Here is a 26,877-nt window from a genome sequence, read left to right as displayed (position 1 = left end):
AGCCCAAGAGTTCGAGAGCAACCTGGTCAACATAGTGAAACCTGGTCTCTGCAAAAAATGCAAAAATTGGCTGGACGTGATGGCTCATGCCTGTAATCCCAGCACTTTGGGAGGCCAAGGCGGGCAGATCACCTGAAGTCAGGAGTTTGAGACCAGCCTGGCCAACATGGTAAAACCCTGTCTCTACTAAAAATACAAAAAATTAGCTGGGTGTGGTGGCGGGTACCTGTAATCCAGCTACTTGGGAGGCTGAGGCAGGAGAATCGCTTAAACCAGGAGACAGAGGTTGCAGTGAGCCGAGATTGTGCCATTGCATTGCAGCCAGAGACAGAGTGAGACTCTGTCTCAAAAAATATAAAGCAAAAATTAGCCAGGCATGGTGGTGCATGCCTCTGGTCCCAGCTACCCAGGAGGCTGAAGTAGGAGGATCACCTGAGCCCAGGAGGTTGAGGCTGCAGTGAGCTGTGATTGTGCCACTGCACTCCAGACAGAGTAAGACCCTGTCTCAAAAAAAAAAAAAGGAAGGGAGAGAGAGAGGGAGGGAGGGAGGGAGGAAGGAAGGAAGGAAGGAAGGAAGGAAGGAAGGAAGGAAGGAAGGAAGGAAGATGAGGTGTTCAAGCTCAGTCTTGAAGGAAACATAAGAGTTCATTGAAGAGATGGGGGAAAATAGGCGGCATTTCTGATGGAATAACATCATGACCAGAGGCAGGGAGGCTAGAGAGAGAGTAGGGTATGTTTGGAGCACCACAGTCTTTGTTATTTTTGAAGCACAAATGGAAACCAGGGGGAGAATGCCAAGACTGGGGAGAGACACACCTGGGGAGCTTCTGAGGCCCTGCTGGATGGACCCTGTTAAAGAGTTGACATTTAGTCCCACCGTATTAGTTTCCCACTGCTGCTATAACAAATTCCCACAAGCTTAGTGGCTTAAAATAATACAAATTTATTATCTTAAAATTTTGGAGGTCAGAAATCTGAAATAGGTCTTATTTAGCTACACTTGAGGTGTCAGGAAGTCTGTATTCCTTCCAGAGATGCAAGGGGAGAATCCGTTTCCTTGTCTTTTTCAACTTCTAGAGGCCGTCTGCATTCTTGTGCTTATTGTCCCCTCCTCCACCTTCTGAGCCAGCCAGGTTCAAATCTGCCAGAAGAGATTCAGATCTCTCTCTCTCTCACCCCTGTTTCCATTGTCACATCTCCTTCTCCAACTCTGGCTCTTCTCCCTCCCTCCTATAAGGATTCTTGTGATTACATTGGGCCCACCTGGATAATCCAGAATAATCACCCCTCTTGAAATCCTTAATCACATTTGCAAAGTCCTTTTTGCCACATAGGGTCACATATTCACAGGCTCCAGGAATTAGGATGAGAGTGAACATCTTTGAGAAGCCACTGTTCAGTCTGCCACACCCCCATAGCCCAGAGGCTCAGAAAACCAGAATCTGCCTGTCCTTCTGGAGGAAGGCAGAGGAGAGGCCCTGAATTGTGAAATTCATAACTGGATTCCAGAAACCCTGAACGGTTGAGCCTTAAGGACCAGTATCTTCACAAATGAGGAATGAAGGGCTAGAGTAATCAAGGGGTATCTTGGCTCCACTTGGCCAATTTAGGGAGAGAAAGACCAAAAGCCCTGGGAGGGCCCTTACGCCAGTGCTGAGCTGCTCCTCTGCCAGCCCTGCAGAGAGGCCTCAGTCTGGGAGTGCTGGGGCAGATGAAGGAAAAGCTGTACTGCAGCACTGCCAGGGTCAGTGTGAGGAGAATAACCCTAGGAGGTCTGATTCATCCACCCAAGGCCACAGATGACCTTGTGGTGTTGGCTCTAGTAGCTGCCAAGTAGGATGGTGAGCTGAGAGCATCCTTTCATGGGGAGGGGGCCTTAAAGAAGGGCATCTGAGAGGGGAGGTACCAGGCCTGACCCAACACAGGTCACACAGACTCCTGGTGCCATGATGGACTCATGATGAGTCAGCAGAGGACCCAAGAGGACTTGGATGATAATATCAATTTCAATGGCATTGATTCAAAATTGATGGCAGGATTCAGAATCCTATCTGAGATTTACAAAATTTGGTTTACACTCCATGGTCGGAGCTTAACAAATGTTTGATGGATGAATAAGGAAATCCCAGGTTCCTTTTGAGGCTACCCATAGACACTGCAGCATCATTTCTAGAATCAAGGTCCCAGGGTCCCCAGTGTCCATCACTAGGACACTTAGTTATGGGGATTCCTGAGGGGAAAATAGAGGCCTTCCCGGCTGTGGCTTCCTGCATCACTCACATTACTGTCATTCAGTGGGTCAGCAGGACCCCACAGATTCAGGCAGAGGCTCCTGTTTCTATGTTCAGCTTCATCCCTGTTAAACTAAACCAGCCCATGCTTCTGCAGAGTGTTCCTCAAGACCAGTTTCTCCTGAAGAGCTTTCCCTGGACTGCCACTGTTAGTAGTCTCTCTCTTCATCAACTGAGTGAGGACGTAGACATGGCACAGTGTCCTGCTTACAGCTGTTGTTCTGCTGCTAAGTGGCTGTGTAAGCTTAGACACAACACTCCTGAGCCATTCCTAGTTTGTCAAAGAAACTAGGTGATGAGCTAGAGCATCCTGATGTGGCTAGGGGGCTGCCCTCAAAGGCTCTCTGAGCCTTGATTATTGACTTGGGTTAGAAGTTCACCCAAAGGAACTAAATTTTCAATAGCAGCAAGCACATTGTTACTGAACAAATGAAAAATAATTAAATAGCTGCACGCAACGAGAAAGTGTCATTTGAAACTTACAGTGTTCAGATTGCTTAACCCCAGGATAGCTCCTAACTCTGGCTTTAGAATGTGGCGGTAGAAGATACTTCAGCTCTGGTTTTCTTTCACCAGTTTGGCAATGGGTAGGCAGATAGGCTAAGGCTGTTCTATTTTATCTACCTGTCCTATTCTTCCTTTGGAGGTTTGTGTTTGTTTTTAGGGTGTTTTGGGTTTTTGTTTTTGTTTTTTTAAGATTGAGTCTCACTCTGCCACCCAGGCTGGAGTACAGTAGTACAACAATAGCTCACAGTAGCCTGAAACTCTTGAGCTCAAGTGATCCTCCCACTTCAGCCTCCTGAGTAGCTGGGATTACAGGAGTGAGCCATTGCACCCAGCTCTTTGGCATTTTAAAAATTATATAACCTTAACATTCTCTATACCTTTTGTCATTACCATCTTTGAGCCCTCCAGAGCAAAGTACATTTTAAGGAGAGACTAGTTCGCGCATGTGTATATCTATGATAGTGTCATTCCTTGTTGTTTATGAGAAAGAGTGAGAGAATGTGTTTCTGGATGTGTAATTAAATAAATAACATGTGTTCTTTTATCTAACAGCTGAAGCAATGGAAGGCATTTGAAGAGGAAAACCAAACAATCAGACGCATGGCCAAATATTTCAGCACTCCCAGCAAAAGCTTCCACACCCAGTATGGTGAGGAAGAGAACTGCCACCCGAGGGGAGAGAAAAGCTCCATGGAGAGGCTCCTCACAGAAGTAAGCTCTGCCCCTGCCTGGAAGATTCCCTGTAAAGGATCCAATCATGCATCGGTGGCCCCCAAGGCTCTTATTGCTGATGTTCTCTTTTCCTCTCATTCTCCCACTTCTCTTAACAGCAAGCAAAACCTCACCATTTCCATAGTGACACGCATCTACTTCATTCATTCAATGGACAGATGTATAATGAGTCACTCCTATGTGCCAGGCATTGTGCCAATGAACAATGAATAAAAGCATGGTTCCTACCCTCACAGAGCTCATAGTCTAGTGGAGGAAATAGAGATTCATTCATCAAGCAAACATATAATTATACATTGTCATAAGAATTATGAAAGAAAAATCAGAGTGGTAAGACAGAATAATGTGTGGTAAGGGCAAGAAAACATAACTTAGACCAGTCAGAAAAGACTCATTGAGCTGAGGACTGAAGGTTAAGTACAAATTAGCCAGGCAAAGAGTACAGGGAAAAGTATTCCAAGCCGCGGGAACAGCATTGTAAAGGCCCTGAAATGTGGTGGACACTAGCTTCCCTGTGATACATTTCCTCTCTTTTTTTTGGGGGGATGAGTCCTCACTCTGTTGCCCAGGCTGGAGTGCACTGGTACCGTCTTGGCTCACTGAAACCTCCACCTCCCAGGTTCAAGCAATTCTCCTGCCTCAGCCTCCCAAGTAGCTGAGACTACAGGCACACACCACCATGCTCAGCTAACTTTTGTATTTTTAGTAGAGACGGGATTTCACCATATTACCCAGGTTAGTCTCAAACTCCTGACCTCAAGTGATCCACCTTCCCTGGCCTCCCAGAGTGCTGGGATCACAGGTGTGAGCCGCCGCGCCTGGCCTCATTTTCTCTTTTTACATAGAGTAGTGTCTTCACGTCCAAGATCTCAGGGGATCCTTACTGTCTTTCCCAGGTACTGGCTACAGATCTCAATCAGCCCATCATCCCAGAAAGTCCAGGCATGTCTACAGATGGAGAAGGGGACTAAACAAGGGCTTCTGAATGTGATTGTAGCACCAAGAGAGAACAAGGCAGCTCCCCTGGGCTTCTTTCTTCTATATTTGAGCCAGAGTTGGCCCCTCTCCCAGACTTGGGCAGTGTGGTGCAGGCTTGAAGAAAGCACGTGGAAAAGTTTGAAGGCTTCGTTGACTCAGGAAGAAGGCACAGGGCCCAGGGGAATTAGTCAGTATTTTGACACTAACTGAATTACATTCCTTATTTTTTTCAGTTTAGAACCTATCTCAGGAGGTGTTATTTGGGAAACTGGGCTTTTTTTTTTTAAGGACTGTTGCCTAGGTATTAATAGCCCCTGATGAGAGGATAGTGTGGTGGGGACCTAAAAAACACAACAGATGAAGGGACTCAGCACACCCAGGCACCCACCGTTGATGCCCCTCTACGGTTCTGGACCATTTTTGTCCATCAGAGTAACACCTCTCCATTTCTTTGTATTTCAAAGCCAGATTTCTTTCCACCTGGCAAGGGAGTAATATTGCCTTTGATACTCTGAAGTCTTCAAATAAGCATTTTTTTTCCCGGCTACACAGAAGGCCAGAAACTTGGCTAGAACAGCCAGGATAGTTTTCATTCACAGTCAGCTGATGCTGGAACAGCCAAGTGGACTGACTCTTTAGCCTTATGGTAATTTGCAACGTGCTGTTTGTACTTCTGCCATGCTACCCTGTTTCCCACGTGGGGACTCAATCTGCTATATCCAAAAAGATGCTTTGAGTCTGCAGACGAAGCCCTTCAATGGGCACAGGTGCACAAGTGATAAGAAGCTGGCCTCCCCAGCACACGCTACACCTGGAATGTCTTTCCCAGAACAGGCCAGAGAACCAGCAGCCAGTCCTAGGGCCCGGTGGCAGGTATCAAGAGGTTCCAGCATCTGCATCCCCAGCTCCAGCATTGCCCGTTAGAGAAACATGAGTATCTCTCCTGCCTCAACATATGCACAGACCTTGACTCTGGCCCACGGTGTACAGTGCCCTCCTGTGCAGGCCCCACTCCCCCACTCAGGCCTTCCTCTTACTTTCCCGTGATCTGGGCAGCCCCGTGTTCTCACACTTTCCCCTCTTGCCCCTATAGCCAGGAGTCCCCCAGAAGCTGTTATGGACAGCATCTATCACTGACTTCCCTGTCTAAGAGAAGGCCAGCAGATAGAACCTTCCACAAGGCTGAAGTGCTTTCCTCGTATACTCTGCAGCCAAATAAACAAACCTATTACTTTTCTTACCTGAACCATAGAAACAAGAGGCTGATTCCATGTCTCCTTATGGCCTTCCCCCTGTGAAACATGCAGGTGGATGTTTTGCTTCCCTCAATGTGCCAAAAATAATAATTAATAAGCTCATTGAAGTGCAGCTGCCGTGGTAGGTCAGATGTCAGTCTCATAATGGCAGTGCCTCACACCACACCTCTAATTAGTACGCAGCCGTGGTAAAAACAGAGTCCCACTTCTTTTTCTGGAAGAAGGAAATTTTCTGTTTAGGTTGATGTTTCTAAATCTGTCACCAGCCAGCTTCTTCCCAACTCCATGTTTATGGTATCTTTCTATACTCAAAGGAGTTTATGGATAAGGCACAAAAAGGCAGCACTCGGATTTCACCTGCGGGAGTAGTTGCCATCAGCCGATGGGTCCTTCCTAACTCTGTGAGGCTATAGAGGCCTCCAGAAGCCCACATGAGAATGTGCACAATGGGCTTTGGGAGGAGAGGCTGGTGGAGGAGGAAGAGAGTTGAGGTCCCCCCATGAGATCCTCAGAGAGATGCCTGGCACAGCCCAGGATCACAAACACCTGAGTGTTTCCCTGTTACTCATCCATTCTGCCCCTGACAAGTCCTTGAGTCATCTGCACTCACCCAGCAACACCCAGACCTCACCACTCTGCGGGTAGTGGGAAGGGAGGGAGGACAGGCACGCATGTGCTCAGCTGAAAGTCCCTTCTACCTTACTCACCAGTCCCTCACTGGCCCTGGACTCTCTTCTGATGGTAAAAGAAGTAGACTCAACCAGGGTGAAACTAGCAATACCAACTATCAGAAAAATCACCTTCCCACTTCTACAAGGGGAGCAGTGCATCTGCTTGGAGAGTTGCTAGTCAGAATATTGGACTGTTTTGCTTAAGCTACTGCTCCCTTAAAGGATCATTTCTAGGCAACTCTCCCCTGTAAACCTGAGATGAAACCACAGGTTCACTCTATAACTAGTAGTCCTAGTTAGCTGTTATGGACTGGTATAACTAGGCAATTTGTATTGGTTATCCTAATACAGGGAACATCCTTTTGTTTCTAGGGCATAATAAATGGAGGTCCGAATGCTCATGCCCAGCTCCTAAAGATAATAGTAACAAAGAGGTAGCATTTTGGTGTTCAGAGAAGCACTTTCTAGAAAATTTGCTTACATTATTGCCTTCCCAGAACCCTTGACCCCATGTCATCTGCCCCAAGTCCAGACGTTCCCTGTGAATATCTCCTCCCTGCTCTGCCTTCGAGGATCAGAAGTTTCCAGAGATGGACGCACAGTCTGAACTAGAGAATCAGCTGCTGCACCGCAGAAAGATGTCTGGGCTTCAGTCGCTCCCTGCAACCCACTGCCAACACTGCTACTCCTACTTCATGCCCCACAATCTCGCAGTTAGGACAGGCACACCTCTGCAGCTCTCACCTGCCAGCCCTCTCTGGCACAACTTGTTTACCAGCTAACATCCACGCAGCAAGTAGGCAGGTCAGTAGCAGAACTGCCCGCCCCAGCCTCCTTCATCTCCTGGGCTCCATTCTAGGGCTGCTGAATCAAGCTAGCAGGGGCTTAGGCCCAACAGTCCTTTCATTTCTTTGTGCTTCTTCAATAGTTCTGATGCTTGCACTCCTTTAGGTCAGTGGTTCCCAACATTTTTGGCACCAGGGACCAGTTCCGTGGAAGACAGTTTTTCCACAGACAGTGGTGGGGGGATGGTTTCGGGATGAAACTGTTTCACATCAGATCATCAGACATTAGCTTCTCATAAGGAGCATGCAGCCTAGACCCCTCACATGTGCAGTTCACAATAGGTTTTGCGCTCCTGTGAGAATCTAATGTCTCAGCTGATCTGACAGAAGCTCAGGTGGTAATGCTTCCTCACCCACCGCTCACCTCCTGCTGTGCGGCCTGGTTCCTAACAGTCCATGGACCAGTACCAGCCCATGGCCCAGGAGTTGGGGACCCCTACTTTAGGTGAAATCAACAGCTGATATTGCCACATGGTAGCTTTGGCCACTCACTCCCAGAGGTCCAGCCTAGGGAGGTGATAACACCAACCTGAGATTCTCTTTGGCCCCTCTCAGCTCCCATCTTATTTGATTGTCACAGGAATCTCCACCCTTCTCCTTGTTCTTCCGATTTTCTAGGCTGTTTAGTAAGAGGCAAAATACTTGTTCCCCTACTTCTTCATCCCCTGGAGATATGCTTCACATTTATCTAAATTTTTGCAAAAGTGTGATAAACTCCAAGTGGGACCATTCCAAACATTATTCAGCTCATACCTACGGAGTGACCTGACCCTCTCAGTTCTGGGAAAGGTGAGAGGGCACTGCAGTGGCCAGCAGGCACTCAGACTGGGCCTCCTTGCTCTTCATAAGCAATGCCGCACAGTGTGGGGATGTAAGGAGAAGACCAAGATAATGACAATAAATCATGGTTGGCCTTTATTGAGCACCATTTATGTCAGTTATTGTGCTAAGCACTTTACATGCATCAACTCATTTCACTGGAGGGAGGTACCTCCTTAGAACCTGAGGTCACCAGCCAATACATTGGAAGAACTGAGATTTCAGCCAAGGTTCTTCGAAAGCTACACCTTCTCCACCATGGTGGGCACTATGGAACCCTCAGCGGCATCTTTTGTTGATGGTTTTGCTTTTATTTTACAGAAAAATGCTGTGATTGAAAGCCTGCAGGAACAAGTAAACAACGCCAAAGAGAAGATTGTGAGGCTGATGTCAGCTGAGTGTACCTATGACCTCCCAGAGGGGGCTGCCCCACCTGCCTCTTCCCCGAGCAAGGACGTCCAGGTGGTAGCCTCGGTCCACACCCTGGCAGCTTCTCAGGGGCCTTCGGGTCGCCTCTCTGACTTTCAGAATGATCCTGGCATGGCTGCCCGGGATTCCCAGTGCACTTCAGGGCCCTCCTCATATGCACAAAGCCTTGAGGGGCCTGGGAAGGACTCCAGCTTCTCCCCAGGGAAGGAGGAGAAGACATCTGACTCGAAAGACTTTTCTGATCATTTAGACTCAGGTTGTAGCCAGAAGCCATGGACTGAGCAAAGCCTGGGTCCAGAAAGAGAAGACCAAGTCCCCATGGACCCCAGCCAGAGTATCCTAGCAGATAGAGGAGGCTCAGATCCCCAGAGACAGAGGCATCTGGAGAACTCAGAGGAGCCCCCAGAGCGGCGGTCACGGGTCAGTTCAGTAATCAGGGAGAAACTTCAGGAGGTCTTACAAGATCTGGGCCTGGGCCCTGAGGCTTCCGTCTCCACCGCCCCCTCTTGTCACCAGCAAACCTGGAAGAACAGTGCTGCCTTCAGTCCCCAAAAGATGCCCCTCTCCAAGGAGCTGGGCTTTAGCCCTTACATGGTGAGGAGAAGGCGGGCAGCTCAGCGGGCCCGCTCACACTTTCCTGGCTCTGCACCCTCATCTGTGGGGCATCGGGCAAACAGGACTGTTCCTGGGGCACACAGCAGGCTACATGTACAGAATGGGGACAGCCCCAGCCTGGCCCCACAATCTACTGATTCCAGAGTACAAAGACCTTCCAGGAAGCCTTCATCACCTTCAGATCCTCAAGACAGACCAGATACCCTGGAGGGCAGCAAACAAAGCCAGACAGAGCCCAAGGTGGCTAGAGGGAGCAAAGCAGCCTTTCTTCCCCAGCCTTCTGGTTCTGGCCAGGCCCCAAGTCCTGCTGCCCTGGAGAGGTGTTACTCTGATGGACAAAACCTCTCCAAAACCTCACCTGACTTGCCTGAACAGTGGCAGCTGTGGCCCCCAGTGCCCTCAGGCTGTCCCTCCCTGTCTTCTCAACACAGCTATTTTGACACTGAGTCCAGCAGCTCAGATGAGTTCTTCTGCCGCTGCCACCGGCCCTACTGTGAAATCTGCTTCCAGAGCTCTTCTGACTCTAGTGACAGTGGCACATCAGACACTGACCCTGAGCCTACTGGGGGGCTGGCTTCCTGGGAAAAGCTGTGGGCCCACTCCAAGCCTATTGTGAACTTCAAAGATGACTTGAAACCCACGCTGGTGTGAAAAGCAACAGAGCTGGTCTAGACACAGAGGTCAGTCCAGGAGAAGCTGTACCAAGGCCCACAGGAGGAGAGCCAATTTCTGGTCTTTGGCGAACAGATTAGTGCCCTGCATTTGACCAGCCCATACCATGTTTCAGCTAGGCTCACTGTGTTACTTTGAGCACTTCTTGATCTATAAAAAGAGGGGCATTGCCTGTCTTGTTACTACCTCGCAGCCTTACTATAAAAGACTCCAGTTGAGTGACTATGAAAGATACTGACTCCTTGGATAAAAGGTGCTGAATGAACACATAGGATTTTCTGTCCAGGTCAGCCTACATTCTATAAAACTCAGTATATTCAGATGGATGGCTGAATGGACAGACAGATGGAGAGATGCATGGGAAATTTCTGCAGAACTTGAGGTGTGGACTGTGACCCATCAAACTGGCCTTTTGGTGGACAGACCTACCAGGAAGATAAGTCTCCTACATCCTTGGGCCTCCCACTCCTGGAAGGCAGCGGTTTTATTTCTGCTGAATGTTGTGAACAGCACCTCCCTAGATTCTAGCTTCTGGCCAGACCCAGCTCAGAGCCACCGCTACACCACTATTTCTTGTTTGTGTCTTTCCACCATTATGGCACTTTACCCTCCTCTCTGAGACAGATCTCTATGCACCCACAGGCTTCCCAGATCTCTCCCCTGGGATCAGATGTACCTGAGGTCCTGACTGTCCCCATTGTCCCCTTGTCCTGTGGCTCATCCTCTTGATTCACCCAGTGATGCAGTTTTGTACTAGGGGGAGGCACACACCGGCAATTTCTGTTGGGGTATGGGAGAACCTGTTGGTCAAGGGTGCTTTTGGTTCCATTGGGGTTACATGACTACCAACAGACACATAAACCTGGAAACCAAATGGAGAAATAAAAAGGAAGACATGAGGGACACGAAGACAGGAAAGAAAACAGGATTTGAATATTTCACTTGAGTCTAGCATAGTACTTGGCAATATCATATTTTTGTGATTCCTTTTGATAACCTGTGAAGCAGACACTCTCATTTTTACAAACAGGGATTATGAGGCTTAGAGAAATGAGGTAGTTTCCCCCAATGTCACACTGCTGGACAGAGATGTATGCACAGCTCCTGGGACTCAAGTAGGTGGGTTTTCCCGGGGACACATGGCTTCACTTGTTCTTCTGGGAATGGCAGGTGATGCTTGGCAGACGAGACAACAAAGCAAGGCTCATGTGTAAGAAAGCTGGGATGTGCTCCCCTGTAGTCCAGAATAATAGACCTGGGTCCTCGCCTTAGGAAACGGGCCTCCATTTCCTCACTGCCACAGGCCACACTGGCACCTCCCAAGGGAGATGGGGAGCTGGTGAAGGATGAGTGCCAGGAACTCAGCCACCACCAGAGCCACAGGGAGAGCACATGTGGGTCCACTGTGCTTATTGCTGAGCTGGCTGGCATGTCCAGGCTGTCCCCTGCCCCGAGTCCTGTGTGTACATCTGTGGGTGTGCACATGTTTGCATGAAGGAGTTCAGGCCTTATTAAATACGCTCAGAGGGAGGCATTTGGCTCTAAATGTATCATCAATTTATCATGGAATCCTGGGGGCTGCTGACACCCCTGGACTCTCCAGGCACTAAACCATGAGGCCCTCCTGGAAGCACAGCTTCTATCATCTACTTTTAAATAGGAATTTCCTAATTTATTCTGTGCATGGGTTTGCAGTTTCTTCTTGTGCTGTGTGTGTGCTGTCCAAGTGGTACCATAATAAAAGAGAAATGACTCCCGAGAGGAGCCTTTCCAGAAACTGTAATCTGGGGCTGGCCAGGAGGGGCCCGGAGAAGGCTGACCCACGCAAAGAATGGGAACCAGAGAAGCCATCAGAGATGCTGCTGGGTCCCAGGGTACCTTCTACCAAAGTTCCATTTGAACAGATTCTTCTGTGCTCTCCCTAAGAAGCCTCTTATCCCAGAAACACTCCCTCAGTGGACGGAGGAAACCCTGGAGACCCTGGACTCTTCCTGCCCCTGGGGGTCCTGTGGTGGGCTCCCCCTCCTGCAGCTCCCTTCCTCCCAGCATGCCACCACTAGCAGCCCACCATTCATTCATGTAGACTCTAAATCTGGCAATCCTTCTAGCCTTCTCACTCTGTCTGCTTCTAGACCTTTAGTCCCACCATCCCAGCCCCTCTACATCTCCATCCTTCTGTTTAGAATTTTTTTTCCCACTTTGTGCCCTTGTGAATTACTCATCCTTCAAGGCTCAGGTGGAGCATACATTCTTTCTTCAGCCTTTCCCAGCCATCCCCAAAGAAAGTTGATTGATTCCCTAGTTAAATAAGGAAGGATGGGCTGGATGCAGTGGCTCACGTCTGTAATCCCAGCACTTTGGGAGGCCGAGGCGGCTGGATGACGAGGTCAGGATTTCAAGACCAGCCTGGCCAACATGGTGAAACCCCGTCTCTACTAAAAATACAAAAATTAGCTGGGCGTGGTGGCACATGCCTGTAATCCCAGCTACTCAGGAGCCTGAGACAGGAAAATTGCTTGAACCTGGAGACAGAAGTTGTACTAAGCCTCGATGGTGCCACTGCACTCAAGCCTGGGTGACAGAGCAAGACTCCGTTTCGAGAAGAAAGAGAGAGAGAAAAAAAAAAGAAAGAGAGAAAGAAGGATGGCTCTCTTAGGGTCTGTATTTTGGACTCAACTATATAGAGGCTTCTGTTATCCATTTGACCTAGAATGACTTTGTAACCTTGCCAGACCTGATTGAAATTTATCATTTTGTTCAAAAGCAATGTGCAAACACCGTAACTGTGCTCAACAAAATGTTGCCACCAAATGTATCATTTACTCTGTGCATCACCCCTACCCTTCCCCACCTCCTTTCCTAAATCTTTTACCTAAGATCAGCTAATCCAGTGATGAAATCCTTAAAGGGCTGAATGTGCCATGGCTTTTGGCATGCTCTTGGTTGTTCTGCTCTTGAAGAAAGGGCAGTAAATTGTGCAAAGGAATCCTGGAGAAGTAAACATTGCCTCTGCTGCTGTCATCTGAGCTATACATGTCTCTGTTGGTCCTAAGGCATAGCATGGAGCCAGGCCTGATTCTAACCCCAGCATATGTCCTCTGCTGTTGAAAATCTTGGAATTTCAACATTTGGATTCCATCCTGATCTCAATGTCTTTCCCTGTCCTGGTCTGCCACAAACCCTCTTTCCTTAAAGGATTAACTTGGCCTTCCTAGAGTTCATAGAGCAGAAAAAATCATCAGAGGCAGAAGGCCTGTTTTTAAAGAATGATATTACTTTGAAAGAGGAAAAGAGAAAGTCAATGCAAGTTCTATAAAATCTCTTCTGTATCTATGTTTATCGTATTGTCTTTACATGTGTCTCCTCCACAGATTCCAAGCTCCTGAAAGCATTGAGTATGTCTTCTCCATCTTTGTTCTCCTCTAGAGTAGCCATTAGAGATCTTTGCACAAAGTATACACCCAACAAATGCTAGATGGGTGGATTTCTGGGTAGATAAATGGGTGAAACAAAGGAAGAAAAAGCTTCTGTTTTGGGGCCAGAGCGGAGGAGCAGGAGGAAAAACACGCATCTGGTTCCACTGCCTTCTGGTGAGTTAACAGCATGAAACTACATCACCTACAGACCCAAGAGTCACTGAATTCTGAAAATGACAGTACTTTAAGTTTGTTGGGAGGTTGGGGAACAGGGCAATGAAGTTTATGGAAGAGAAGTGCAAAGTTCTTGATAAAGTTCTTGTCTTAAAGACGTTTTCTTTGCAGGCTTGTTAATGAGTAACAAGTAGTATTAGCAGGAGAAAGACCTGTTTGTCTCTATCACCAACAGCTTCCTGAGTCCCCTTTCTCAGAACTCCAAACAAAACAGTTTCTCTATTCCCTCTGGCCACTGCACTTTTCCCAGTAACACAATCTGGGCTCTGTTAAGGAAGGGTTTGTTTATTTATTTTTTTTTTATTTTTTATTTTTTTTATTTTTTATTTTTTGAGATGGAGTCTCACTCTGTTGCCTTGGCTGGAGTGCAGTGGCACGGTTTCAGCTCACTGCAACCTCCGCCTTCTGGGTTCAAGCAATTCTCCTGCCTCAGCCTCCCGAGTAGCTGGGATTACAGGCACCTGCCACCACACCTGGCTGATTTTTGTATTTTTAATAAAGACACGGTTTCACCATGTTGGCCACTCTGGTCTCAAACTCCTGACTTTGTGATCTGCCTGCCTCGGCCTCCCAAGAGGGAGGGTTTAATGCAGACAGTGGTGTTTAGGAGGCTGAAAGCAGGAGAGAGCTTATCACTTTGCCCTCAGAGTTTGCTTTCCCTATCCCTGGCACCCCCTCTGATGTCTTGCTACTTGAAACATTCTTGACCTTAGCATTCCCCAATCAAACCACATTTGAATAAGAGAATATCTTGAGATGTTTTGTTCACCACTTAAGTCACAAGAAGACAGGAAATGCCAATGTCACAAATCAAAACCTGTTGTGAACTTGAAAAGGTGTGTGTCAAGGTTTCCCAAGACACACTAGGCTCAGAGAATAAGTGCCTGGGAGACACCTGGGAAAGGTCTGTGGGTGACTAAGAAGAAAGCGAAAGGCTAGGAGATAAAAAGGGAAGATGGACAAGAAATTCAGGCAGGGTCCCATGGCTCACACCTGTAATCCCAGTGCCTTGGAAGGACAAGGCAGGAGGATTGCTTGAGCCCAGGAGTCCAAGACCAGCCTGGGTAACAGAGTGAGAACCTGTCTCTACAAAAAATAAAAAATTAGCTGTGTGTGGTGGCTCATGCCTGTGGTCCCAGCTACTCGGAAGGCTGAGGCAGGAGGATCTCTTGAGCCTGGGAAGTTGAGACTGCAGTGAGTTATGATTGTGACACCGCACTTCAGCCTGGGTGACTCAGTGAGACTTCAACTCAACAACAAAGAGGAAGAGAAAGAGGAAGAGGAAGAAGAAGAGAAGAGGAAGAAGAAGAAGAGAAGAAAAGAAGAGAAGAGGAAGAAGAAGTCCAAACAACAGAGAGAGAGAGAAGAGAGATGTGGTGAAGGAGGAAGCCAGTCAAAGAACAAAAGGCATCCTATGTGGACAGTTTGTGGCAATTGCCTCTCACATAAATAAATGTACTGACTCCAGTTCTAAGTTGAGAGGTGAGGCTTGCTTCTGCGAAGAATGGCAGAGATATCCTTGCAGAGTCCTTTCTTTAGGGCATGTGTGACTGTTTGTTCATTTCTCCACTTTTCCCATTAAGACTGTGAGCTCTTTGAGCTTAGAACTTATTATAATTATCTTGGAATCCAGTACCTAGCACTGTGCCTGGCACATGGTCAATGCCCAGCAAATGCTTGTCAAAAGAAAAATCAATCAAGGGAGGAAGAATGGCCACACCAGAACTGTCTTAAGGGGCACCCCAGGGAAGCACAGCTCACAAAAGTTCAAGTGGGAAGCCAGGCTTAGGTATCTCTTCAGCTTATGTGATGGATGGCAGTGTTGCTGCTTCACCTAAATTTAAATCCCCCGTGATAACATCTTGAACCGTTTGTGGAAAGAAGGCATTTTAGATGGGCTCTCTTCATTAATTTTTGTACAATAATTTTCTATCCCCACTGCGATGCCTGGGCTTTAAGTCACCTGCATGACCATGTTGCTTTCAGCAAGTTCAGAACCTCTTTATGGCTCAAAGGCTCCCAACTACCACCTGGGGTAACAACACCTACCTCATGAGGTTGTTATGAGGGCTAAATGAATTAATATTTGTAAAATGGTTTGAACTGTGCCTGGCATGCAGCAAGTTTCATGTTTGTTGAATAAAAATAAGTAGATAAAAAGTCTTAGAAAGGAAAACACAGATTTATATGCAGAAATCCTCTTTATGTTTTCTTGTGTTACACCAAAAGTCCTCATCTTGGTCTTCAATTTGTTCCTGAGGGAAGAGATCTGGAAAAGCAAGGATAGCCTTTTGGCTCAGCCCACTTGTGGGGAAACAGAATTTTCTGCCTGAACCCATCTGAGCCAGGTGCATTTACTATAGGGAGCACATCCACCTGCAGAACTCAAATATCAGGGTGAGGCCAGAAGGAAAGGTGTAGTTGGAAAGCCAGGAAATTCGATTTTTTTTTTAACATGGAGCCAAGAGACACTAATTTCCTTAGTAGAAATATTATGCACTTTGGCTGGGTGCAGTGGCTCATGCCTGTAATGCCAGCAATTTGAGAGGCCGAAGAGGGTGGATCACCTCAGGTCAGGAGTTTGAGACCAGTCTGGCCAATATGGTGAAACCCTGTCTCCACTAAAAATACAAAAATTAGCCAGGCGTGGTGGCTTGTGCCTGTAATCCCTGCTACTCAGGAGGCTGAGGCAGGAGAATCACTTAAACCCAGGAGGTGGAGTTTGCAGAGAGCTGAGATCGCACCACTGCACTCCAGCCTAGGTGACAGAGCAAGACTCTGTCTCAAAAAAACAAAAACAGACAGAAAAAGAAATATTGTGCACTTTGTAATAGAAGAAAATATATGTAAGATATCTGCTATGCACCACTTAATACTCATCTTATTTAATATTTATAACCACCTAGCAAAGTAGTTATTGACTCTGTTTCACAGATGAGAAAACTTTAACCGGGAGAGGTTAGGTCACTTGCCAAAAATCACACAACTGGTTAGAGGCAGAGACTGAGTTTGCACTGAAATTTGACTTCATTCCAAAGCCTTTTGTGGACTCCCTAAAGCTGGTTACAGAGCATGTGCTACAGGCATGCTACCAGAAGACAGAAGGAATTTCAACCCAGCAGGGCAGGGACCCAGCCTGAGGTTTTCTTAGGACACCAAGGTTTCCTTAGGAAAAGCAAGCTGGTCTGGTTCTGTAAGCATATTGCAAAACTCTCCATTGCTGAGTCATTGCATTAGCGTCCTGGAGGCTGGAAGGGAGCTCCCTAAAGCTACCTGGTCCTCCTCAGTTTCAGAAAGCTTAATGCCAAATACAGGTGATACTGACAGCAAGCAGTCTCCCTGTTTAAAAAGACCACAGTCAGTCCTGCAAACTGAAAAACTTTTCTCAAGGATTGTGCTTTGTAAGTGGCACAAAAAGATGATTCTGGGCAAGAGACCCAGAAGACCCTGTGACAAATGGAAACAGTGCCACTCTCAGATCTTCTACTGAGCTGAGGGAAGAGCCACAGAATCTCTTTTTATTTATTATTATTTTATTTTTATTTTTATTTTTATTTTTTTGGAGATGGAGTCTCACTCTGTCACCTAGGCTGGAGTGCAGTGGCGCAATCTTGGCTCACTGCAACCTCCGCCTCTCAGGTTCAAGTGATTCTCCTGCCTCAGCCTCCCAAGTAGCTGGGATTACAGGTGCCCACCACCACGCCCAGCTAATTTTTGTATTTTTAGTAGAGATGGGGTTTCGCCATGTTGGCCAGACTGGTCTTGAACTCCTTAACTCAGGTGATCCACCCGCCTTGGCCTCCCAAAGTGCTGGGATTACAGGCGTGAGCCACTGAGCCCGGCCCACAATCCCTTTTCAATTCAAACCCACTTTGCTAGAAAAATCTTCATTCCTCCCTACTTCCTGCAGGATGAAATCTCACCTTGGTTTGGGGCTTGAAATCTCATTTTCCCCACTAGACTGTGAGCTCTTTGAGCCTAGAACTTGTTATAATTATCTTGGAATCCCCCACACCTAGCACTGTGCCTGGCACATGATCAGTGCCCAGCAAATGCTTGTCAAAAGAAGAATTAATCAAGGGAGGAAGACTGGTCTCACCTGAACTGTCTTAAGGGGGACCCCAGTAAGGCACATCTCACCCTCCCACTAAACTTACCTAAAACTCTCCTTGTTCCTGCCAGCTGGGTTTGCTGCCTGTATCTGGGGGCATACCTAGGCCCAGATCAGGCTCAACACTTTTGTTCACACCAGCCGCTTTCTCCTTCATTCTAACTACCCCAACCTGAAGTAGCTTTTCCTCTTTCTGACCAGTTCCAGCTGTCCTCAGATTTATTAGGCAATAAATCGCATACTCCTGATATGCCCCCTGACAGCAATTCTACTGTTGTCTTGGGCTGTTCTATAAATCCTTTAGTGTTAAGGTTTCACACGCTCAAATCTTACCTGTTCAAATAGATTATCAGATACTGGAGGGCAAGTGCCCTGTATAATCTATCACTGCATTTTCACACTAGCCTCTGCAGTGCCTGACACCTAGGTGTCAACCAACATGTCTAGGTTTATTTTGAAGATGGGCCAACTCTCTCTTTGCTCCCATCTTTCTGTTTTTACCAAGAGTGTCCTGAACAGACAAAAAGTAATTTGGTAGCAATTTTCTGTCAGAACATATTTGAAATTTAACATTTCTGAGAATCTCTGCTGTCTCATTGGAAATGAAGGAAACAAACATTTGCTGAGGGCCCGCTATGTGCCAGGCACTGTGATAGGAGCTTACATATACAGCTAGAAGAAATTGAGCCAACAAGACCCGAGGAGGAAGGTTCCTGTCTCAGCCCATTTTCTGCTGCTATAACACAATACCACAGACTGGGAAATTTACACAGAATAGAAGTGTATTTCTCACAGTTCCAGAGGCTGGGAACTCCAAGATCAAGGTGCTGGCTGGTTCAGTTGCCTGGTGAGGGCTGCGTCCTCCAGAGAGGAGGGACATCGAGTCCTCACATGGTGGAAGGCAGAAGGGTCAATCAGACAAATGCTATATGAAGCCTCTTTTGTAAGGGTCTTAGTCCCATTCAGCTGGGAGAAGCCCTCATGACCTAATCACCTCTTAAAGACCTAAATCACCTCTTAATAGTATCACCTGAATTTTGGGGCGGTCACATTCAAACCATAACAATCCCTGAAACCCTGGACCCAATGTCTCCAATATCCTCAAAAAACAAAAATAACAAAACACTTTTCTGGATGGTTTCTATCCATGAACAGCTGCAGAAAGCTGATGGGGACCAAAAAAAGAGGGAAACCAGCTTAATTAATCCTGCTGCTCCCACCATAAAATATAATAAAAATTGGAAGCGGGATACAGATCTGTCAACACATTCTTCTGATGTCACAAGTAGGCACTTTTACACTCAGGACAAGGAGGCCATACCAATGGAATGCAGCCTGGTGCCTTATTTCCAGCAGTTATACTCATCACTCCAGAACTGCGGGTGTCCCATGACTGGGCCAGGGTGGCCTGGGCCTGCGGTCAGGAGCCACTGCTGTCAATCCACATCCTAAAAGGATTTCTTCTCTCTCAGGTGCTGCCTGCGGATCCCGGGATATACCCCGTCAAGGTAGGTTTTTAACATTAGCCTTTTTTAAGTTCCCAAGATGCTTTTAATGAGTGGCCAGAGTTTTTGCCTATGAGCTTTGTTTCTGACCTCCTGGGATGCCAGAATGAAGATTCTGGGTCCTGTGCATCACCCCATCCCCAAGCCTTGATCAACCCTGGCCTGAGGCAACCCCACTCCTCCCTAAACATAGCCTCCAGGCATCAAGGAAGGCAATGGATTACTAACATTCTGCTCCTCTATACTCCTTCCTGTTCCCCTCCTTTATCTGAAGTGCAGACCCCTCCTCTCCAGGAGCCTTTTCCTGCACACCCTCAGTCCCCTGCACCTTCCCTCTTGGCAACAGTTATGATCCAGCACCTGGCCAGCATACACTCACCTACCACCTGGTGGTGGAATACAGCCACTCACATGGTCATGCTTTGTCTCCTCCCAGAAATCACAGACTCCTTGGAGACAAGAACCATTCCTTGTACCTCTTTTTGCTTTAACAGTGATGAGCATGGAATGCTGTGCACACAATAGACATAAGAGATGCTTAAATATTGACGGGAGGAAGAGAGAGAAGGAAACAAGGAAGGATAAATTCTTATTCAACATCTCTCATGAAGCTTGTGGTGAAACAATGAACAAGTAAATGAAAGATAAAATAGTTTCCAGAGAGTGGTATGTGTAATTTAAAAATTAATAAATCAGCGTAAGGAGATGGGCAATGGATGAATAAATAAATGAATGCATGAACTTATCAAATTTCTGGTAAATGCAAACAACACAAATATTTAAGTTATGCCCACCCAGGATTTTTCCCACCAGATGTATAGAGCTAGAGGGAGCCACTAAATGTTTAAATTAGTTTGTGAGGGCTGTCATAACAAAATACCACAGACTGGGTGGTTTAAACAACAGAAATTTACTGTCTTACAGTTCAGGAGGCTAGAATTCTGATATCAAACTGTCAGCAGTGTTGGTTCCTTCTAAGGATTGAGGGAAGTATTTGTTCCAGTTCTCTCTTCTTGGCTTGTAGATGTCCATCTCTTCCCTGTCTTTTCTTTTTTGAGATGGAGTCTTGCTCTGTCGCCCAGGCTGGAGTGCGACAGTTGACACCAGGCTGGAGCTCCAGCTCCATTTCAATCAGACAAATGCTATATGAACCTCATAGTGGTGCAATCTCAGCTCACTGCAAGCTCCACCTCCTGGGTTCATGCCATTCTCATGCCTCAGCCTCCGGAGTAGCTGGGATTACAGGTGCACACCACCACGACTGGCTAATTTTTTTGTATTTTTAGTAGAGACGGGGTTTCACCATGTTAGCCAGGATGGTCTCGATCTCCTGACCTTGTGATCCACCTGCCTCAGCCTCCCAAAGTGCTGGGATTACAGGCATGAACCACCACCCCCAGCCTCTTCCCTGTCTTTTTACATCGTCTCCCCTCTATTTGTGTCTCTGTATTCAAATTTCCCCTTTTTTTAAGAATATCAGTCATATTGGATTAGGGCTCTGATATGACTTGGCTCTGTTTCCCCACTCGAATCTCATCCCCAATTTTAATCCCCATAATCCCCATGTGTTGAGGGAGGGACCTGGTGGGAGGTGATTGGATCATGGTGGTGGATTCCCCCATGCTGTTCTCATGATAGTGAGTGAGTTCTCATGTGATTGATGGTTTTATAAGTGTTTGACAGTTCCTCCTTCAGATTCGCTTTCTCTCTCTCACACACACCTGCTGCCATGTAAGACATGCCTGCTTCCTCTTCTGCCATGACTGTAAGTTTCCTGAGGCCTCCCCAACCATGTAGAACTGTGAGTCAATTAAACCTCCTTTGTTTATAAATTGCCTAGTCTCAGGTATTTCTTTAAAGTAGTGTGAGACTGGACTAATACAGTAAATTGGGACCAGGAGTGGGGCACTGCTATAAAGATAACCTGAAAATGTAGAAGCAACTTTGGAACTAAGTAACAGGCAGAAGTTGGAACAGTTTGGAGGACTCAGATTAAGGCAGGAAGATGTGGGAAAGTTTGGAACTTCCTAGAGATTTGTTGAATGACTTTGACCAAAATGCTGATAATGATGTGGACAATGAAGTCCAGGCTGAGGTGGTCTCAGATGGTTATGAGAAACTTCTTGGGAACTGGAGCAAAGGTCACTCTTGCTATGCTTTAGCAAAGAGACTGGCAGCATTTTGCCCCTGTGCTAGAGATCTGTGGAACTTTGAATTTAAGAGAGATGATCTGAAATTGGAACATACGTTTAAAAGAAAACCAGAGCATGAAAGTTTGGAAATTTTGCAGCCTGACGATGCGATAGAAAAGAAAACCCATTTTCTGAGAAGTTCAAGCCAGCTGCAGAAATTTGCATATATAATGAGGAAGCAAATATTAATTACCAAGACAATGGGGAAAATGTCTCCAGGGCATGTCAGAGACCTCTGCACCAGCCCCTCTCATCACAGGCCCAGAGGCCTAGGAGGAAGAAATGGTTTTGTGGGCCTGGCCCAGGGCCCTGCTGCTTTGTGGAGCCTTGGGACTTGGTGCCCTGCATCCCAGCCACTCCAGCTCCAGCTGTGGCTAAAAAGGGCCAAGGTACAGCTCAGGCTGTGGCTTCAGAGGGTGCAAGCCGCAAGCCTTGGCTTCCACATAGTGTTGGGTCTGTGGGTGCACAGAAGTCAATAATTAAGGCTTGGGAACCTCTGCTTAGATTTCAGAGGATTTAGAGAAATGCCTGGATGTCCAGGCAGAAGTTTGCTGCAGGGGCAGAGCCCTCATGGAGAACCTCTGCTAGGGCAGTGCAAAAGAGAAATGTGGGGTTGGAGCCCCCACAGAGTCCCCACTGGGGCATTGCCTGGTGGAACTGTGAGAAGAGGGACATGGTCCTCCAGATCCCAGAATGGTAGGTCTACCGACAGCTTGCACCATGTGCCTGGAAAAGCTACAGGCACTCAATACCAGCCATGAAAGCCGCCAGGCTGGGGGGCTGTACTCTGCAAAGCTAGCCCATGAAGGAGCTGCCCAAGGCCATGGAAGCCCACTCCTTGCATTAGCATATCCCAGATGTGAGACATGGAATTAAAGGTGATCATTTTGAAGCTTTACGATTTAATGGCTGCCCCACTGTGTTTTGGACTTGCATGGGGCCTGTAGCCCCTTTGTTTTAGCCCATTTCTCCCACTGGGGATGGGAGCATTTATTCAATGCCTGTACTCCCATTGTATCTAAGCGGTAACTAACTTGCTTTTGATTTTACAGGTTCATAGGCAGAAGGGACTTGCCTTGTCTCAGATGAGACTTTGGACTTGGACTTTTGGGTTAATGCCAGAATGAGTTAAGACTTTGGCAGACTGTTGGGAAGGCATGATTGGTTTTGAAATGTAAAAAGCACATGAGATTTGGAAGAGACCAGGGGCAGAATGATATGGTTTGGCTCTGTGTCCCCACCCAAACCTCATCTTGAGTTGTAATCCCCATAATCCCCATGTGCTGAGGTAGGGACCTGGTAGCAGGTGATTGGATCATGGGAGCTGTTTCTCCTGTGCTGTTCTTGTGAAAGTGAGTGAGTTCTCAAGAGATCTGGTTGTTTTTGTAAGTGTTTGACAGTTTCTCCTTTAGATTCTCTCTCTCTCTCTCTGTCACTCTCTCTTGCCTGCTGCCATGTAAGACATGCCTGTTTCCCCTTCTGCCATGATTGTAAGTTTCCTGAGGGCTCCCCAGCCATGCAGAACTGTGAATCACTTAAACCTCCTTTGTTTATAAATTACCCAGTTTGGGGTATTGTTTATAGCAGTGTGAGAATGGACTAATACAGAACCACACTAATGACCTACTTTAACTTGATTATCTCTGTAAAGACCCTGTCTCCAAGTGAAGTCATGTTCTGAGGTACTGGGGATTAAGACATCAACATATGAATTTTTGGAGGGGCATAATTCAACCCGTAGCAGTATCCAAAGTTTTCACCTTTCTATCATGATCCACAGATTATTCAGGGTTTGTCACTTAAAGATTCCTTTACTCAGTTCCTTGAGGGCAGGAACTCTGTTGTTGTTCACTCCTATGTTTTAAATAATAGTGACTGGTACATGGAAGATGCTTCATCCATGTCACATTGAATTCATTTTTGTCCAAGAAAACTCAGGGCAGAGGGTGAAGTCATTTAACCCAGGAGGCTAAGAAAGGTTCATAGCCTGCAGCAATTCCTGGAACTCTCTGAGTCAAAGGAAATTATGTTTCCATGACACAGAATCTGACTCTGGATTTCTTAATTAGGGGTATTTGCATGATGAGAGGAGACTTGTTTCTGAATAATCATTGCCCTCCTCCTCCCAAATTAATGGCCATTGCTTCTGACATCTGAATTATCTCTACAACAACTACATGAGTCAGAGAGAGGAGGTTTGGCTCTCAGGAAGGAAATGAAAGGAAAGAGGGAAGCCTCTTAAGACGTACTGGAGAAAAGGTGACCTCACAGCTCAACCTCTCAGTTACCAAATGCAACAGAAACAACAAAATAGCTTTCAACTGAAGGTCTTCTCACCTCAGACTATGTTGCCAGTTCCCTTCTAGCAGCTCAGTAAAGGTACCCACAGTCCCACACCAGCTGGGCCCCCTGCCCTCAGTCCCTGGACCAACTGTGAGCAGCTCAGCACCCAACCACCTTGAGAGAAGCCTCCCTGGGTGTGAGAGCTATGGGCTGTCACCACCGTGCTGACATACATATTTGAAACGCTGAGGTCCACCATGTGCTGTTATTGCCTCCTAAAGACTTCAGATACAATGTCTCAATCTAGCTATCCTGAATTCTCTAAAGGAGGTGTTCAGAAACACCTGACCTGCTTCCCATGTCATCTTACATCACAAAAATATTGAACAAAGATCTCAGCAAAGGCTTTATCAGAGTTGGCAATATTCTTGAGATCTACCTGTTTAGTGAATTAGGAATGAGAAATTTGGCCAGGCACGGTGGCTTATCCCTGTAATTCCAGCACTTCGGAAGAGAGAGGCAGACGGATTGCTTGAGCTCAGAAATTCCAGAGCAGCCTGGACGACATGGCAAAATCCTGTATCTACAAAAAATAAGCTGGGCATAGTGGTGCACGCCTGTAGTCCCAGCTACTCAGGAGGCTGAGGTGGGAGAATAACTTGAGCCCAGGAGGCGGAGGTTGCAGTGAGCAGAGATCGCACCACTGCACTCCAGCATGGGTGACATAGTGAGACCCTGTCTCAAAAAACAAAAACAAACAAACAATGAGAAGTTAGCCAGGCATGCAGGCTCACATCTATAATCCCAGCTACTTAGAAGGCAGAGTTATGAGGATCACCTGAGGCCAGGAGTTTGAGACCATCCTAAGCAACATAACAAGACCCTGTCTCAAAAAAAAAAATGTTATATAGTTAAGCAGGAAAAGGTTCCCATGCTTTCTTTTCTACCAGCTGGCAGCTGGCATCAGGTGTCCATCAGATTGAGCACCGAGCAGCCTGTCCAGTCCTCCAGATTAGGCACCAACCAAAACCCTACCAATTATTTTTAAAAGATGACTCACAAATTGAGGCACATCAACCAGAATTCTAGACAATAAGAAAAATGAAGAGGACCTTTGTCTCACACTGCTGTAAAAAGGCTGCTGAAGAACCACAATGCAAATGAAAATGGTTAAGAGCAATTAAGGGCCTTTAATAGTGTCTCTGAGGGAAAGACAGAGAGATGGCCAAGACCGAATCCTTGAACTACAGCTTCCTAAGGGAGCACCAGGAGACGACTCTTGCAGCAAATGCACACTGCTTATGATGACAGGATTTGAGACCTTTGCTCCAGGAAGTTGGGCTGGACTAGGTGAGAGCTGGGAGGATGTTGTTTGCCCCCTTGTCCTAAGACTTAGGTTCATGTTTCTCAAATGAGGAAAGTATTTTCAGGGATCTACAAGATTTTTCTGAGAAATTTCGGAAATTTGGATTTTATTTTAATGATAACAGAAAAATACGTCTTGGCTTGTTCTGAATCATCTGTATGACTGCCTTAGAACAAACTCCATGAAATTTCAGTGCCTGAGATTGTGTTTGAGAATGTTTTCCCAACAAATGAAGCTCAAATGACGTCAAAGCCTGCTGTTTAAGTGACAATTTTGAAATGATTTTGAATGTAAGAAAGTGGTGGGAGAATTGAATCATCACATGGCAAGTGGTAAATGTGAAAGACTGTCTTTTCCAAAAATGAGCACAGCAATATTCCTGGTCCTATATGCTCTTCCAGAATCTTGTCACTATCCCATCCAGAAATGACATCTATATTTCTTCCCCTTCGACCTGCATGAGCCTTTGTGATTGCCTCAACAAATCACGTGATAGAAGTGATGCCTCATGACTCTTCAGGCTTGGTTTTTAAAAAGATAGGGCGGCCGAGTGCTGTGGCTTACGCCTGTAATCCCAGCACTTTGGGAGGCCAAGGCGGGCGGATCACAAGGTCAAGAGATGAAGACCATCTGGCCAGCATGGTGAAACCCCGTCTCTACTAAAAATATAAAAAAATTAGCCAGGCGTGGGGGCGCACACCTGTAGTCCCAGCTACTCGGGAGGCTGAGACAGGAGAATTGCTTGTACCCGGGAGGCAGAGGTTGCAGTGAGCCAAGATCGCACCACTGCACTCCAGCCTGGTGACAGAGTGAGACTCCGCCAAAAAAAAAAAAAAGAAAGATAGGGCTTCTGCCTGACTTTCTCTAATAGAGAAGTGTTCTGGCTGGAAGACCCAGGTAAGGTCCCAGACAACAGCCAGTGTCAACTGCCAAGCACGTGAGAGAGCAAGCTTTTAAATCATGGGTTGGCAGATTTTGAACTGAGGGCCAAATCTAGCTTGCTGCCTGTTTTTATAAGTAAAGTTTTATTGGACTACAGCTACGTCCATTTACTTGTCTATGGCTGCTCTTGCACTACAACGGCAGAATGTATTAACAACGGAGACTGCATGGCCCACAAAGCTGAAAATCATTTACTATATGGTCCTTTACAGAAAATGTTTGCTGACCTCTGCATGAGATGATTTCAGCCTTTAGTATTTGAGCCACCCCAGGTAAGGTCTAGTGGAGAAGAGATAAGCTATCCCTAGCAAGCTCTGCCCAAATCATTTAGACTTGAGAGAAACATGTTGTTTTAAGCCATTCGGCTTTGGGGTGGCTTGTTTCATAGCAATCAAGATAGTTTTATAAGTACACTGAACTCAAGAGAACCTGGACATTGCTGGCAATTTTGTATTCAGATTCCATTACTTAAAGCTTATCTTTGTATATATCAACTTGCAACAGCTCGTTAGCAGCAAGTGTAGTAGGTAATCACAATAAAGGGTTTCTCTCTTCCCAATTCTAACAAGAATTAGAGTAGATGCCCCTTTAATTCATATTTCAGCAATACCACAATATTACTTTTATCTCCAAGAAAAGATAATTTTACATTATTATCTAGTAATGCCTCATTAAAATTGGCCTCCAAGAATTGCTTACTGGCAATATTATGGCTAAATATGTGGCCTGATTATCCTGCAGTATCAAACAAAGCTTTGATGTTACTAGTAACATTTTCTACAACATATGTGTGCAGTTATTCTTTGCATTAAAATAATTGGAGCCAAAATGCAAACACAAATTAAATGTAGAAACCAGACCCAAAACTATTTCTTTTATTAAATGCCTTTGGAAGTTTTGTTTTAGCAAAACATTATCTCTCACACTAAACTTAATAATACAAGATTTTGTGGATTTTTAGGTTTAATTTGGTAATTTTATTTTATAATTGCCTAAGCTTAAGTGGAGCTATA

General features: G+C 46.4%; 1 protein-coding gene and 2 long non-coding RNA genes across 3 annotated transcripts in view; 2 read left to right on the top strand and 1 right to left on the bottom strand.

Moving 5' to 3' along the window:
- Window positions 1-12,718, top strand: part of GPR156 (G protein-coupled receptor 156) — a 123,823-nt gene extending 111,105 nt beyond the window's left edge. The window contains exons 9-10 of the mRNA XM_054482773.2: window positions 3,351-3,509; window positions 8,421-12,718. Of these exons, the coding sequence (XP_054338748.1) occupies window positions 3,351-3,509; window positions 8,421-9,794 (1,533 nt within the window). The 3' untranslated portion in view covers window positions 9,795-12,718. The remainder of the gene's footprint in view (window positions 1-3,350; window positions 3,510-8,420) is intronic.
- The window catches only part of LOC129033782 (uncharacterized), a 41,039-nt gene that overhangs the window by 10,955 nt on the left and 3,207 nt on the right, over window positions 1-26,877 (bottom strand). The window lies entirely within an intron of this gene.
- On the top strand, window positions 13,247-19,652 carry LOC129033783 (uncharacterized). The gene is made up of 3 exons (XR_008501668.1): window positions 13,247-13,405; window positions 19,049-19,084; window positions 19,576-19,652. It is a non-coding gene; the product is annotated as an uncharacterized LOC129033783 (long non-coding RNA).

The sequence above is a fragment of the Pongo pygmaeus genome, chromosome 2, assembly GCF_028885625.2.
Source record: "Pongo pygmaeus isolate AG05252 chromosome 2, NHGRI_mPonPyg2-v2.0_pri, whole genome shotgun sequence".
In the NCBI taxonomy this organism is placed as follows: domain Eukaryota; kingdom Metazoa; phylum Chordata; class Mammalia; order Primates; family Hominidae; genus Pongo; species Pongo pygmaeus.
The sequence above is the reverse complement of the archived record's forward strand: the minus strand, read 5'-3'. Positions and strand labels throughout refer to the sequence as shown.